The sequence below is a fragment of the Columba livia genome, chromosome 13 (genome assembly GCF_036013475.1).
Source record: "Columba livia isolate bColLiv1 breed racing homer chromosome 13, bColLiv1.pat.W.v2, whole genome shotgun sequence".
NCBI lineage: Eukaryota > Metazoa > Chordata > Aves > Columbiformes > Columbidae > Columba > Columba livia.
The window spans coordinates 15850077-15865179 of record NC_088614.1 but is presented as its reverse complement, the minus strand read 5'-3'; the positions used below and the strand labels follow the sequence as shown (position 1 = coordinate 15865179).

The 15103-nt window shown below is 39.7% G+C and overlaps 1 protein-coding gene across 5 annotated transcripts in view; it reads left to right on the top strand.

Moving 5' to 3' along the window:
* PEPD (peptidase D) overlaps nt 1-15103 on the top strand; it is a 227865-nt gene that overhangs the window by 158501 nt on the left and 54261 nt on the right. For all 5 annotated transcript variants that reach the window (XM_065028417.1, XM_065028413.1, XM_065028418.1 and 2 more), the window contains one exon: nt 11115-11183. In XM_065028417.1, coding sequence (XP_064884489.1) covers nt 11115-11183 — 69 coding nt within the window. The remainder of the gene's footprint in view (nt 1-11114; nt 11184-15103) is intronic.

The window sequence follows — 15103 nt, the reverse complement described above, 5'->3', positions numbered from 1 at the left end:
TCAAGCCTTGCGTGACAGCTTGAATTGTTGGAAGTTCTGTGTAGGGTGCACTTTCCCTTCGCTTTCCCCTGAATGATGATTCGTACTCTGCACCGTGGACTAAGGGAACCACAATCAGCATTATGGATTTCTTCTTGAGACTTCAAGAGCTCAGGAGCTGTTTGAATCATCTCTGCTGAACGCATTTAATTTTGTTCCCCATGTCTTGCAATAGTATTTGTTTTGAAAGTTGCGTATTATTTTCGTAGGAGTTGAAATTAGTTAATCTGTTTTTAAAGCTTTATTCCCTTGATTTCAGCTTTGCAAATTTCCCCCTGCTTGAGCAGAAAAACACGTTTGTTGGAGTTTCCAGGGCGCCATGCAGGGGAGCGTGGCCTCTTCTGTCTCTTAACACTTTCTAGTTCTATTGTATCAGATGGACTTGAATTTAGCTTTCTGGTCTGCTGGGACAGAAGATTGTTGGCAACTCAACAGATTAATCTGGACACTTTTAGCCATATAATGTTAAAGTGTTGATACATGTTTTCTTTACTCAGAGTCTTTTTCAGAGACTTAAAAGTCCCCTCTGGATTTTTATAACAGACAGTTAAAAAAGCCCCAAGAGTAGATCCTTGGAGTCATCTATCTCAGGCTTGACTCTCAATGGAGTAATTCCATTGGATTGAAGAGGCAAGTGTTTGAAATTCAGGAGAATATAAAATTGATTCTTCCATAAAGAAGTAATTTGTGGTAAATGGTGTAGTCCTCTGGGCAGCTATTCACTCATTTTATATGACCAGGACCCTTGAAGCATGGTCAGAAAGATTAGGGAAGGACATCTCTGATCTGTCATTTCTCTGCACAAGCCAGGAAAACTTCCTTTTCTTTTGACGATACAACATCTGGGGGCAGACCCAGCCAAACATACCATCTTACCCTAGGCTTCTGGGGAAAAGGAAAAAAGCAATTTTAAGAAAAGTTTGGATAGTGTTCTGGAGTTAACTAGATGATTCGGAAATACTTCACCAGACGTTCAATATTGAGTTGCGTGTTCTCTGCTATGGAAGCAGCAATGCGCTTGCGTTACTCCGGAGAGCGTGTGGGAGATCCAGGCGGGCTGGCAGAGTTCTGCCTTCTGGGAGGTAAAACTGTCTGGCATGAGCTCCTCCAAAAAAGTATCCCCCCAAGAAAACGTTGGTTACCGTTCCCTTTCCGCGTTACTCCAGCGTACAAGACTCATTCAACATGAAAGCAAGTGTGCAGCTGGTGTTGGCATGCTGTGCCCTGGCTGCGGCAGAGGCTCTGCAGACAGAAATCATAGCACTTGCTGGCCAAAGTGCCATCTTAAAACAAAAGCAGTTACTATAGTTAGCATTTAAATACATCAAGTAAGACAAGCTGTTGCCTTCGTCTATCTATCTATCTGTCTATCTATCTATCTATCTATCTGTCTGTCTGTCTGTCTATCTATCTATCTATCTGTCTATCTATCTATCTATCTATCTATCTATCTATCTATATCTGATTAGCTTCTATCATAATGTTATTTCTGGTATTGGCCTTATTACTGTCCTTCCCTGGCGCTTCTAACAGCTAAAATATTTCTTCTTGAATATTTCTTCTTATTTAATATTACTACACATGCAGTCCTTAAACGTATTTGTCCTTGGCGTCATATTGGGAGGCACTGTAAGAGACAGTAAAAACAGTAACCTAGTTGGGAGGACAGGTGATGTGAGGAGGGACGGTCTCCTTTATCTGCTTGTCACTTGTGTTGGCACAACTGCACTCCTGACGTGGTGGAGCAGCAATTTAATGCCATACATAGTAAATTTAAGAGGGAGGTTAGTTGGTTGTTTTCAAAGTAGATCTCCTGTAATCTTTTTAAAAGTAAGGAGTACTTTTGATAAGCCTTGATAAAGTGCGTTGCCACATCAGCATTCATTCTTGATATCTGTTATGTGCGAATACATAAATATTCAAAATTACCCTTCCAGATAGGCTCTCTCTCAAGGAGATACAGTTCATATACTCTTCATAATAAGCTGTTGTTTACTCAGAATATAAATGGACAATACACTTTGTAAGGTAGTAAAATATATTCCCTGCCCACAAGAGTTTGCTCTGTAAGCAGGAATAGACAAAGAGGGAAACGAGAGGAGGGGATTTATATAAATCAAACTATGCAACAGCTTAAGTCTTGTTGTGCGGATATTTCAATATCAGTATGTTCAGTGACTTCATCATAGGCGCTTGTGATGTGAAAGCATCTTACTATCAGAGTTTGCTGAATGCTATTTTTTTTTCCTAGAGAAAAGTTGAAATAAACTGAAATATCAGCAATTTCATTAATCTATCCAAATAGTAGAAATCAGCTTATGAAAATTAAATTTAACATATCGGAGTCAGTAGAAATAACATAATACAACTTTTTGAATATTTGTAGAGTACAATTTAATGAGTAAATTAAGCAGGCTTTGGCCATAAGCTTATTAGTTTCCTCATGCCAGATTCAGATCACTGAAGGCAGCAAAACCCTAAGACTGAATTTCTGTGTTATAAAACTACTTGGAACATGCAGAGTTTAGAAACATGTTTAATAACTGTAATTTATGGAATTTCAGGTTGTCTCAGTAAAAAATATCTATTGTAGTAACATGCAATTTTAAAGGTTGTATTGCTACGGGATGCTGAGTGTTCCCGAACAGCGATCTGTGATTCAGAAAGAAATCGTTTGTTCCATATTTGCATTAAAAACTGATTTAGCCATAGTAAAGAGCAGTTAAACTTCCATCAATTTCATATTTATAAGTCTCCACCTCCCATTAATGCAGGTAATGGGGAGCTGGCTGCAGACACCACTTTATGTTCATGTACCTGCCTGCCCCTCCCAGGTGGAGGTAAAGGATACCCTAAATAAATTAAAATTGATGGCTCTTGGAATTGCTAAAGCATCTGTTGGCTCATGTTGTTTCCTGAAATTGTAAAGGAAAGAAGTAGGAAAATCGGTAGAGACGTCATCTTATATTTTTTCTTTACTAGCAGGTTTTTTAGTAGCCTCATATTTTGATTTGAAGAAACTTGGAGACATGCAAGTATAATAATACGGATGAAGCATTTATCTTTATTACGGTCAGTTGCTGCTAATCTCCTTTTAAAGTTTGAACAGGGATTTATAGGGATTCATTTGGGTTTAAGGTTTAGAGATAATTAAGTACCTTTCTGCTGCAAAGAAGAAATGGAGGGAGAATTGGCTCAAAGCTAAAACAAGATTCCTGTACTAGTGCATATATTAAACTTTCTTTTGTTTGGTTGTCACCCCAATAGGAATGATTAGTGTGTTGTAAGGAAAGAAAATGTATTGCATTACATCTATTAAAGCATGTTTTATGTGTAACAGTAATTAAAATATAATTGAAATCATGAGTTCTTCTAATTATTGGCTTTACATAATGCATAGTTAAAGAGTGAGCATCTATAAATGTGTCCTTTTTACATATCCAGAAATGGTTTGCTGGCAGCATTTTAATTAAAGATGGATTAGTTAAAACGCGGTTTAATCATTCTGTCATCAAAGGATTTAGACCTCATTAATTAGCTGTTGATAAGTAGGTTTAAACTGCAAAAAATTTAATTTAAAATATGCCAGTCGAGATCTAGAATTATTAGGGCTGGAAATGGAGCAATGAGTCTTAAGAAAAATTGATGCCATCTCTTTCCATAATATTAGATTAAGTATGAAATTTAGACCAGTGCAGAACTTAGTTCTGCCTTGTTACTACTGAATGTGACTCCAAGTAGACTTTAGCATCGGCGAAGAAATAAAATGGAGACCTGTCTTAATGATCATCACTCTGTAGTGCGGGAGTGGGATGTGCTTTCCAGTTGTGTACTTGGTGAAGATGGAACGCTCCTTTAAAAACCCTTCTGCTGTAGAAAACGGATAAATAAAAAAATAAATGCAGGATTCAAGGTGTCAGAGCTGCCACGTTGCTGCATGGGAGCAGCACGGGAGGAGATCCTGCTGCTGTCAGCTGCCGAGACACAGCAGATGCTGACGGCTGGCGTGGAGCAGCGTGCGGAAGGTGACGTTACCGCGGTGCGGGAGGAGAACCAGTTCCCACCTTGAACACGTGCTCTGCAGCCGTGTCCCCGCGGTGCCGTGTTGAGCAGCGGCTGTTGGGCAGTTGTGCTGCGGTGCGGTGCGCTCCGGGGCTGCGCCCGGGGACGGCGCCTCTGCCAGCTGCAGGGACCCTTATTCACATCAATTCTGTTAATTACTCACAGTTGTCTAATCATAGCTGCAATCTCAGCGATGGCAATCTCTTGTGCTATTTATGCTTGTTCTGTCAGTTAATGCTGGTTCTTTGACTCTCTGGAGCTCTGATACAGTCCTTTGGGTAACCCCTGTTAGTGTTCTCTATACCAGCCCATCGGCAGACGCAGCAGCTCTGGAATTAACATTAAAATCTGTGCAGGTTTGTACTGCGAATATCTTAGCTCAGTTGGTATGGAACCCTAACTACAATGATTTCGACAGTTCAGTAGTCATAATATTGAATCCGTAAGTCAACGAGTTTTTATGGAGATAAATCAAACAATTTTGACAAATGACAGGTGAATTTTCTTAGTTGAACGTTTCAGGAAAATAATAATTTGACAACCACACTTGAAGACTTTCTTAAAAGGCTTCTTGAGTGTCAATGTAAAGATTGACTTATTGAAAAGGCATATTTACAGAGAACTCTGACAATTCTCCTGTTTCTAAGGTACCTGTTCAGTTGTCTTGCCAGTCTTCTAGAAAAGCAGCACCTGAGTATGAGGGTATAGACTTACATAATAATTGTTTTCATTTGAACATTGCTAATTAAATGTGTGAGCTGAACTTCTGTGAAAACACGTATTTTGATGAATTTTCAGAGTAAGACAGAGAATTTTCACACCAGCATAGAATTAGATGAAAGACAAATCAAGTGAGAGTGGGTATATGCACTTCTTTAAATCTTCATTTAAAACTATGTCTATTAAAACTCTTGCCCTTTCCTCATCATGGAAAAAAAAAAAGATTTAAATTCAGAAAGAGCTGTTAGAAGAAACATCAATCTATCTGGAAGGAGAAGGGGACATTCTTAACCTGCCAATGTATCATGGAGTCATCTTGTTGCTTTGTTCTCTATCGCAAAAATTATTCAAAAATTTTAGGCTTGCAAAATGCTGGGGTAGATCTTGATTCGTGTGAAATAGTGGTAATAAAAATACATCCATCAAACAGTGCAGATGCAAATTAAGACAATTTGAAATAGAGATGCTTCAGAGTTTAGCTACTTTAGTGTTTTGGTTGATAGTAAGCTGCAGCAGCTCTGTTCCATGAGCGTGCAAAGTAACCCAGCCAACGGTTTGAATCTCTAACGTTTTCATTAGAAGCAGGGTAAACAGTTAGGTTTAAGATGTCAGTGCATAGAAGTGGGTTTGTTTCCAGGGCACTAAGCTCTGCTCTAAACAATTTCCAGTCATGTAGACTACTTACATAATAACACTGCTTTTGTAAATCTTTAATGATATTGTTTACGAGTTATAAAAGGAACCTTTGCTCATCTGCTCATAGAGCTAACTTTCTTGTTCTGCTGCAAGTTTGTAATCCACTATTTATTCATTAATAGTAAACTGGATTACATCTCCTGCTCTTCTCCACTCCCCTTCTTTACTTTTTGCAATGAAGCACTTAGCCTTTTTTGTGGTAAAACAACCTCAGATGTGTTATGCAATACTGCAGCGTTGTGTTGTGAACTAAATGAAAATACGATTAGATAAACTGAGCCTGAAAGCATCTAGTTGTCCGTAGAAAATAAATGACATTACCAGGGTAAATTGGTTAACAAAGGAAAATGCTCAGTATTTAAGAGCCTCACAGTGTCTAGTGTGGGATTAGAGAAAGCCTCACTCGCCTTGCTCGTGTGTCCACTGGTGGCTGTTGATGGCACCTCCTTTTCTTTCTTGCATGTGCGGTTCTTCCAGCCTAGTTTAATGCTAATTATAAAGACTTTAGATATCTTGGACAAATTATATTTACTGTGGTTTAACAATAGTGTGTTATTTGGGTTTTATAGTTTTCTCATGTGAAGATAGTTACGTGTCTAAATGATAAGAACAATGGCTTTCATTCCTGGTATCAATAGAGAGATCAGCTTTGGAGAATTTGGCCTTTTGTGAATTCTTTAGAAAAGCTTTGGGTTTTAGCCTGTCACATGGCTGCGCTTGATATTTACACTGTACAAAAGCATAAGGGCACATTCTAGTTGTAATTCAAAGGTAATTCAGTGCACAGATAACTAATAGATATTCACCTACATACTCCAACTGTATTCATTTAAAAAAAAAAATAAAAGAACGGAAAAAAAAATGAAAAAAACCCCACCACACTACAGAAAATCCTCCAAGTTCTGTACAGAACTCCCTTAAGCTGCTGTGGTTTCCAATTTATAGTTCAAAACCACCTGCTTGCATTTCAAGGCAAGTCTCAAGGGCTGTGTTCAAAGAATACCATTTTTGAAGTGTGTAAAGGTTTCTTTTTATTAGGAAGCAACTTTCTCAAAGGTACACTGAGGAAATTATTGTGGATCTGAAACAACCTCAAAACAGTGAGTGATCTAGTGTGAAATTTTTTTTTTATATAAATATATGTTTTCAGTATAAACACCTCAATGAGATAGTGACCTGAGTGTCCTTGACTCTTTTGTACATTGTATGCTTCACAAGGCAAGTTGCATTTCTCACAGCAGATCTCTCTGATACACAGTCTAAAAATCTGGTTCCTGAACTACCAGTATCCAACAGGTATTCTTGACGTGGCTCCGGTATCTGGGAATAATGAACAGGGTTATTCAGTGGCTTTGATCCTCCTTCATCAGAAGCCTTGGAATGCGTAATTGTTCCTCCATCCCCAAGTGATGTGCGCGTCTTGTTCTGCAGCACTTCACTGTAATCACTGAGGATGTGAGATGGGGTAGAGGGACCCTCAGAAGATGTATTGGGCAGTGATATAGAAACTTGGCTTAAGTTCTTAATAGGGCTTTTATCAGTTAGCCTCGCCTCTTTTTGTCACCTCTCTATCTCTCTTTTCTCCGTACTTACTGTATGATGTGTAATTACGGTCTCTACCCGTTTTGTAAGATGTAGGCCAAAATACTGAGTTGGATTTTCACTTAGAAATGGAACCTTTTTGATCTAGAAGTGTCTTGGTTTGGGGAGTGGATAGCTGAGAATACAAAGTGTGGGTTTCTTATAAGTATTTGTTGTAACTCTAGAAGAGCTGATGAGAATTGAAATTAGAGATTACTTTTGGGAAATAAAAATCACACTCTGCTGAGTGCGCATGTGTATGTTGTGTTCTAGTGCTGAGGAAGATTGAAAATAAGGATAAAGTGTTAGGGAAGTCATTGCAGATGGTTTCTATCCCTCCTGCTCTAAGTACTTTTATTCTGTAAATCCACTTAAATTAGAAAAACTGTTGATGTTAAACTACTTTCTTTGATTCAATTTACATTCATAGCACAGATCTGATTGTAATTGTCAGTGTGCATTAGGTAGCAGCAGAAACTGGACCAAAGATGATCATCAGACACAAGCACCATTGTCAGAGAGGTTCTTATAATTTGTCAGAAAGACTATTCATAGAAGGTTTTACTTTAGTGGCTTTTTAGGCTGTTTTGAAGTATGTATGCGACACTCCACGAGATCTCAAAAACAGCAAGAATGTACTTTTTCTGTCATTCCTAATGACGAAGAACCCATTGTTTCTGAAGGCGGAGTTTTCTTCTCTCTCAAGTCAGTATAGTCAATAAGGCTGTCAAGACTCAGCAGAGCAGCGGGGATAACATTGGCTTGTCCCTCAGCAAATTTGCGCTTATGGGAGGTTTACTTGAGTCAATGGTGTCTAATACTTGCTCTTTTTTAAGTTAATGGAAAAAACGGTGCAGTTTTTAAACTACCTTCAATCTCCACACGTTGTCAATCGGTTAAAGAAGCTGATGTTTTTGGCAAAAACAAAAAGTGCCAAACCCAGGGTGTACCTCTACATTAGAAAAAAGAAGTTTCACAAGCTATGCAAAACCCATGCCAGCTCAAACAAAGCTGTATGTGTTTAAAAGGTAACATCTGACATGTGAATACACGGATGGCTGGTCTGTGTACACCAGCAAGGTAGTATGTGCATGATAAGTGGTACATACACCCTCCAGGGAAATATTGCATAAAACATGACGGGAAGCTTTGAAACCCATGAAAGAAGAAAAAGAGAAAGAGGTGCTTAACTTTCGTATCTGTTGGCTGCATTAAAAGCTCACGGCAAGGCATTGAGCACCAGCGTAAAACTGCCTAAAGACACATATCCTCCAATCATAAAAACCAGGCAAAGTTCAAGATGCGATATTTGAAATACATGTGGAGTGCCAGATTAAATGATATTCCATCCAACTATTTCAGACTTCATGCTTTTGTATCTCACTTTTGGATAAAGGTTCTTGCAGTGTGTAGATGGTGAAATCCTGGTGTGAAGAAGTCTAGTGGAACCAGAATTTAACTACAAAGTGCTGTCAGCTTCTCTAATTCTAGAGACACGTTTTTCAGCTTTGAAAACCAGCGTTTGCCATCAAAGGGATACGCAATCCTTCGCTTAGATAAGGCGTGTATACGAGGATGTTACCTGTCTCTGAGAGAAATGCTGGATTTTTTTCTCAGCTGCATGAACATGTTTCTGATGAATCATAGCCTGGAAAAATAAGTTCAAAAAAGTGATATGAGTGTTTTTTCTAGAAGAAAACTCATTACCTGGCAAAGCTGTGCTATCTTGAGTTCAGTCGCAAAACCACCACTTCTTGCTTGCTCTTAAAAGAAAGCCCATGATGTTGGATGAAACAATCAGGTTATTTTCTTAGAAAACAGAAACAAAGTTCAGGCAGCAGCTGGATTATATGAAGCATGTCTTAATTTATTTACCACTTTTTACTGCTAATCAGGGAGTACTGCAAAAGGTGAATACTATTACTCGGCTGCACAGTTTCATATAAATTGCAACCATGAATATGTGATCAGTTGTCATATGGAAAAATAAACCCTGGTATCCCTGCATCACTGCTGATGGAAAGATGTTTACAACCTTCATTATTTCATTTTTAAAGCTCTTCAGAAGGTTACTGAAAGTTTCTGTCTAGAGGAGATAGTTTATTCAATCATTTAAGGTGAAGGGTCTATAAAGTATACTAAAAGTTGCTTCCTGAAATATAACTGTACATATATAACGGTGTAATATGTTACTGCACACAATGCTTGTGCATAGTGTCATGTCTTACAGAGCAAACCCTGCCTGCGGCACGCTAAGGAAAAGCACAGCTAACTTGGTTTCATGTGAAATGTCTACATCGGAGCAAATGACAGTTTAGGTGATAAACTTTATTAGCTCAATTTAGTGATGTCTCTACTGTGCTCTCACTGAGTTTCTCCTCAGCTTCTCTGTTGTTTGACCTGCTCATGGCCATTCCTGGTTTCCGGGGCAATACCAATTAGTATTTCTACCTTGTAAAACCACAGCATTTTGAGCAGAAAAGAGATTTTATACACTGGGGCTCCCTAGGAAGTCTCTAAATGTGAGCTTTTCTTTTTCCTTGTGTATTTGTATGTTTTGTTTTGTTTCTCTTTAAACCCCACCATTTTGTGTAATTTTAAAATCTGGTGTGGATTTACAAGCATGTAATGTCTTTAATATCCTTCAAAGGATTTGAATTGTGTTCTTTGGGTTGCTGCTGCAGAAGGACAGAATCACAACACCACTGTTCCTTGAATAGCACCATTATCACTGTGTTAATGAAATTATTTCAGTATTACAACAAATGAGTTTTTGCAATTCATTCAGTATTAAAGGGAATCGGATTGTAATTAGAGCGTATTTCAAAAAGAATAAAAGGATCCATGATATGTGCTTCGCCTTTAAAGCACCTAATCCTATATTAATTGTGCTTTGGACACATCTGCCCACATGTGAAGGGGACTTTGACAGTGAAGATGAAAATGTTTTAATGGTTTTAAGGCCAAACAGCTCATCCAACAGGACAGCATTGCAAGAGGAAACTGTTGGAGAGCCCGAGGCTGCTTTTCTTTCCCTTCCCTGTCCGTCGCATACACAAAAGCAAACAATATTGTATTGTGGTGTTCTTTATAGGTTATTGAGGACTCAGCTTAATGTTATTACATTATCTTCTTGCTGTTGGAATTGAGTCTGTGTTATTTTTTTTTCCCCATCTTTGGGCAGGGGAGGATCATAATGGTATTTAGGTACCAGAATCCAGAATGGAGTAGTCTTAGGTTTTCGCAGTGTCAGGCTACAGACAGGAAAACATGAGCCCATCCATTCCAGCGTGGAGTGTGGTGCTGGCAGAAGGTGCCTGGCTCGATGCAATGGGAGAGCTCTGCTGGCTCGGCGGGAGAGGAGGCTGTGCAACATGCGGTTCAGGCTTCACGCATACACAGACATATTTAGTTCAGCTTTAGCAGAGCATATCGTTGAGGTGGTAAAAATGAGAGAGCTTCTGCTGAAATTACTTTGAAGAAGAGCTTTGCCCTGTGGAGGGTTGGTTGGACTTCACTTTTGCCGAATCTACACGCCATAGACTGAAGGCGTCAGGGTTCAAAGTAATGGATGTGATTGTGTACCTGAAATGCAGCAAGTGGTTTTCTCAGCTCCACTTGGGAGAGTTTGGCCAGCTTCAGCATTTAATTGTTACCATCCTGTTTGTTCTATGGTCAGATGAACTATTAATACCTTTTGCCAACAATAATTTGCGTTTCTGTGTTGAGTTGTTAAGGAATTGGACATTTGCAGTTACTGAGCCACACTGGAGCCCCTCTGCTCTGCTGCACAGTTGCTTAGTGGGCTTTGTGGAAATCGCGTGATGCTCAGGAGGATGCTGAGCTGTGGATGTGGGTGAATTTGAGTGCTTAGCCGAGCAGAAACGGGCAGAGAGCCTCATCAGGGAGCTGGGCGCTTGCACCAGCACAGCTGTACTCAAGCGAGACTTGCTTTCCTCCCTGTCTTGTGCTGGTTTTGAATATATTATTAATTACCACGTTTCTTTTCTTTGCAGCCTGTTCCAGCACTACTGCTACACTCGAGGTGGCATGCGTCACACTTCCTACACTTGCATCTGCGGCAGGTGAGTCAATGGGTTATACTGAGCTATTGCAGTCTTTGTGGTCACTTTCTCCCTGCATATTTGTAAAATTGTTCCTCTTAGGCACATGATGTGTTTGCAAGTGTTACCAGAGTGAGTTTTGAATGGTTTCCTCTGGAAAAGCCAAAGAAGGGCAACCAGCACTGTGTCTTAAGGAAATATCTCAGTTACAGACTCTGCTACACTCAAGAGATTCCCCAATGACTGCTGCTGCTGCCAAGATCATGTTTATAGTCACATCTGTGCTGCAATTGGCTTTTTCATTAAATGGCATTATGGAGAAGGGCTTTAGAGCTGTTCTTTGTTGCTCAAAAATACTCTCTTCGAAATACACCTTAAGTATTTCATATCGTTCTCAATATTCTTTGCCTCAAATGTTAGGATGTGATTAAACTAATCTTTTTGGCATTTTGTGCTCTCTTTTTCTTTCTGAACAGCTAATGTTGAAGGTATTGTGTTTGGGAATACATTGTGAAAGTTCTCCCCACAGCTGCAGGAATTTCAGGAGAATAGTGTAGGATACATGTTGAAGGACAGCTGTGTGCTTTGTGCAGAGATTAATCTTTAGTCAGTGGAATTAATCTAATCAGAGAAACATGACAGTTCGATGAGGCATGTATGTTGATATATATGTTCCACTTGTAGATCTGCTGCTACTCATTTTCCCTACACTGAAGTCACATACACTTATAAAAATATTTTTTACATTAGTGACAATGATGTTATATTGCTTTGGAGGCAATAAGGACAATTAGCATCTTTGCTTCTTTCTGCTGTTTACTTAATTGCTTATTTGTAAATGCAATTTTCCAATTTATATGCAAAATTGCAGTAGGAGCGTGAGCAGTTTTATGGCAAATTGTGCATCTGTATTGTCTGAAAAGTTTCCTCCTTCAAGTACCATCATATAACATGAGAATTAACATCCTGTTGAAACGAGACCCCATCTCTATGGTATTGTCACAGGCTGTGAAGGTAAAATCAAGCTCTCTCTGTGTACAGTGTTTCACAGCCATACAGACTTCACATTCACCTACACTGAATCAGAACCTGTGCTGCAGGGTCTAGTTTGGGTGCTACAGAACATCGATGGCTTTGCTAAACCTACTGAAACATGTACCGTATGCTTGTGTAGCGGGTCCTTGTGACTCTGTGGGGACGGACTAAACTCTCCACAGGGCTGAAAAACCCCAAACTTGTGTGACGTGGCTCCGAGAACCCAGGAGGAGGAAAGTCCCAACAGTTGTTCAGAAGTGGGTGATGGCAGGAGATTCCTGGGTGTCCCGTCCCACCACGCTGGAGAGTGTGACAGGCGCTGGGGCCGTGTTTGAGCCACCTCTGAGCTGTCAGAAGATGTAACAGATGGAGAAGGGCTGCCCTTGAGATGCAAGCTCCCAACAATATTGTGACTCACTGGTGTGGTTGGGAGCTGGCAGCGTATCCTTCCGCTACAATTAAAAGTGCAGACAAACTTGGTTAAAAAAAATATATCATTGCATAAGATATAATACAAAGGCCTTTGCCTGTAAATTGGTAGATTCTGACTACGAGCGATGAAGTAAGAATGAATAATGCTAAGTTTTAAGCTAGGTCCTAATAAAAGGAATGTGAGTACATCTATTTGATGAATTCAATTAACATAATAATGGCAAAAATAATAAGCATTTTTTATTGCCATGAAAATATCATGCATTGTAAATATTACACTTAACTACATTTATGATTAAAAATAGCTTTTGCAATTAGGATTTTTGGATAGTTATGTTTTATTGTATTCAGGCTGAGTTTTGTTGGTTTCCTGACGCTTAAAACTGTGATATTTTGACAGGATCTTTCCTTTTTAGATTATAGGCCTGATAATAATTTCCATAGAAGAGAATCGTGCTTTTAAATAAAAACCAAGCTTGTTATTCAGATTTTAGAAAAGATGCTCACTAAGCTGAAAATAAAGAGTAATCAATACTATATTTCAGTACAGAAATAAATCACTTGGCACACGTTGAGTGCATGCATTTGTTGGTGTCTCTGTTACACTCTTCAGGAGACGGTGAATGAATATTTGGTGTGACCAAATATGCTTTATGTATTCACTTGCATGTGTTCACTCTCCAGTCACTTCAGAATAATAAAAGACACATATTAGTATTACAGGTCGTCGCATAGCAAGGTTAGTCCTGCAGTTAGTGATGCTTTCAGCCATTGTCAACTTGTAAGTGTTTTGAAGCTCCAGTAGATGGGACGTAAGTGCAATTAAATGAGAATGGTAGCGTTTGATAAACATCCTTGGATACATGTAGCACTACTCTACAAAGCATTGACTTCTGAGTAGTGTTCAAATGCTAATCAATTACTCATTGCAGTGTCTTCGTGTAACAAGTAACTATTTTTACAAAGGGCAAGCCAAGGTTGAGTTACATTCACTGTGCTGCCCGGTCACCAGTTTCCAACTGGAGTTTGGTGGCGGTGAAGGCATCAGTATCTCCAATGACCGCAGAAGCCATTGTCAGCTGCTACTTGATACTGTGGCACCTTAGACTTAGGTTCACATCTTCTTGACAGATGTCTCCAGGCAAGTGACAGCTCTCAGAATACGGTACCAGTGATTAACATAGTGCAATAAAACGCTTTCCTTCATCCGAGGATCACCATAGGTTAAGCTTTCTGGATAAGGTTAGGATTCTTATTGTGTCTGGTTTTCTTTTTTTTCTTTTCAGTACAACATTTGAAGATTTCATCTCTAAGATGAAAAAGTGGAGAGAAGGCTATTAGTGCTTCCTTCTGATGGAAATAGTATGCTGGTTTTGTTAATGGTCTGTTGGTTCTTTAGATGTTCTTAATGTACAGCTGATAGCTGCACTTTTTGTAATGCTTGGTGCTCAGCTTAGTCCTATTCTTAAAATATTGCTGACATTCCTCCTCTTTCTCTTTTTTCTAGTCATTTGTTTTCAGGGTGTTTGCTAATCCAAAACGTATGTTGGGGACATTTTTTCCTTTCCTAGTAATGTGAATCTCTTCCTACTGTCTGCATTCTCAGTGGTGTTAATTTGCAGCTTTTCCACTGCTTCACGCAATTTTTTCTGTAACAAACACATCTTTGGCACTAGTTAGAGGCAAATTATTAACAGGATAAAAATAGTTACAGAGAAATCTCTTGGAGAATTTTTCAGGTTGGCTGCCTGAGGGCAGACATCGGCGTCCCCATGTGCGGTGGTTTTCAGAGGCGCTGACCTTCAGGAAGGCAGCAGAGCTGCCAGTGATCCGCACCTCCCCACAGCGCTTAGTTTTAAATCCCGAATTTGGTGCTTTAATGCCAGATCTTTCAACTGCTTATCCTTGGGAAGAAAAGAATAGCTTCTACAGGAAGGCTCATTTGCTTTGCCCGTGGCTCGGAGTTTTGTGTAAATTGTTTTGAAGCCACCTAGGTAATCTGACTGAATCGTTATAAACAATTTCTGGCTAGCTGTAGCATTTACCTGGTGGGTACACATTGCTTCTGTAAGCATTGCTCTTAAAGCATCTTTCCTGCCTTCACCTTGGGACTGTGGTAAAGATGCTTCCCATGAGGGTGATTGGACTTGCAGCTCTTGGCAGGAACGGGCTGGAGGTGTTTCCATATGGGTGTGTTAGTTCGGGTCAGTAGTGCGTTTCTGAAGCAGATCTGCTTGTCCCCAGCTGCAGGGCTGTGCTCAGACACAGGGACCAGGCCTGCGCTGCATGTGCTGGTTTTCTTTTGGGTGAAAAACAGCTGGGAGAGCTGTCAGGAGCAGGTCTGCTGTGCCTCAGTTGCTAATGGGTGTTCAGCCCAGGGGACCTGCCCAGAGCCAGTCGCAGGTGAGCAGACCTTCCCACTCCCATCACTTCAAACACATAAGAAACCCCAAATGCATATGGTGTGTGTGTCT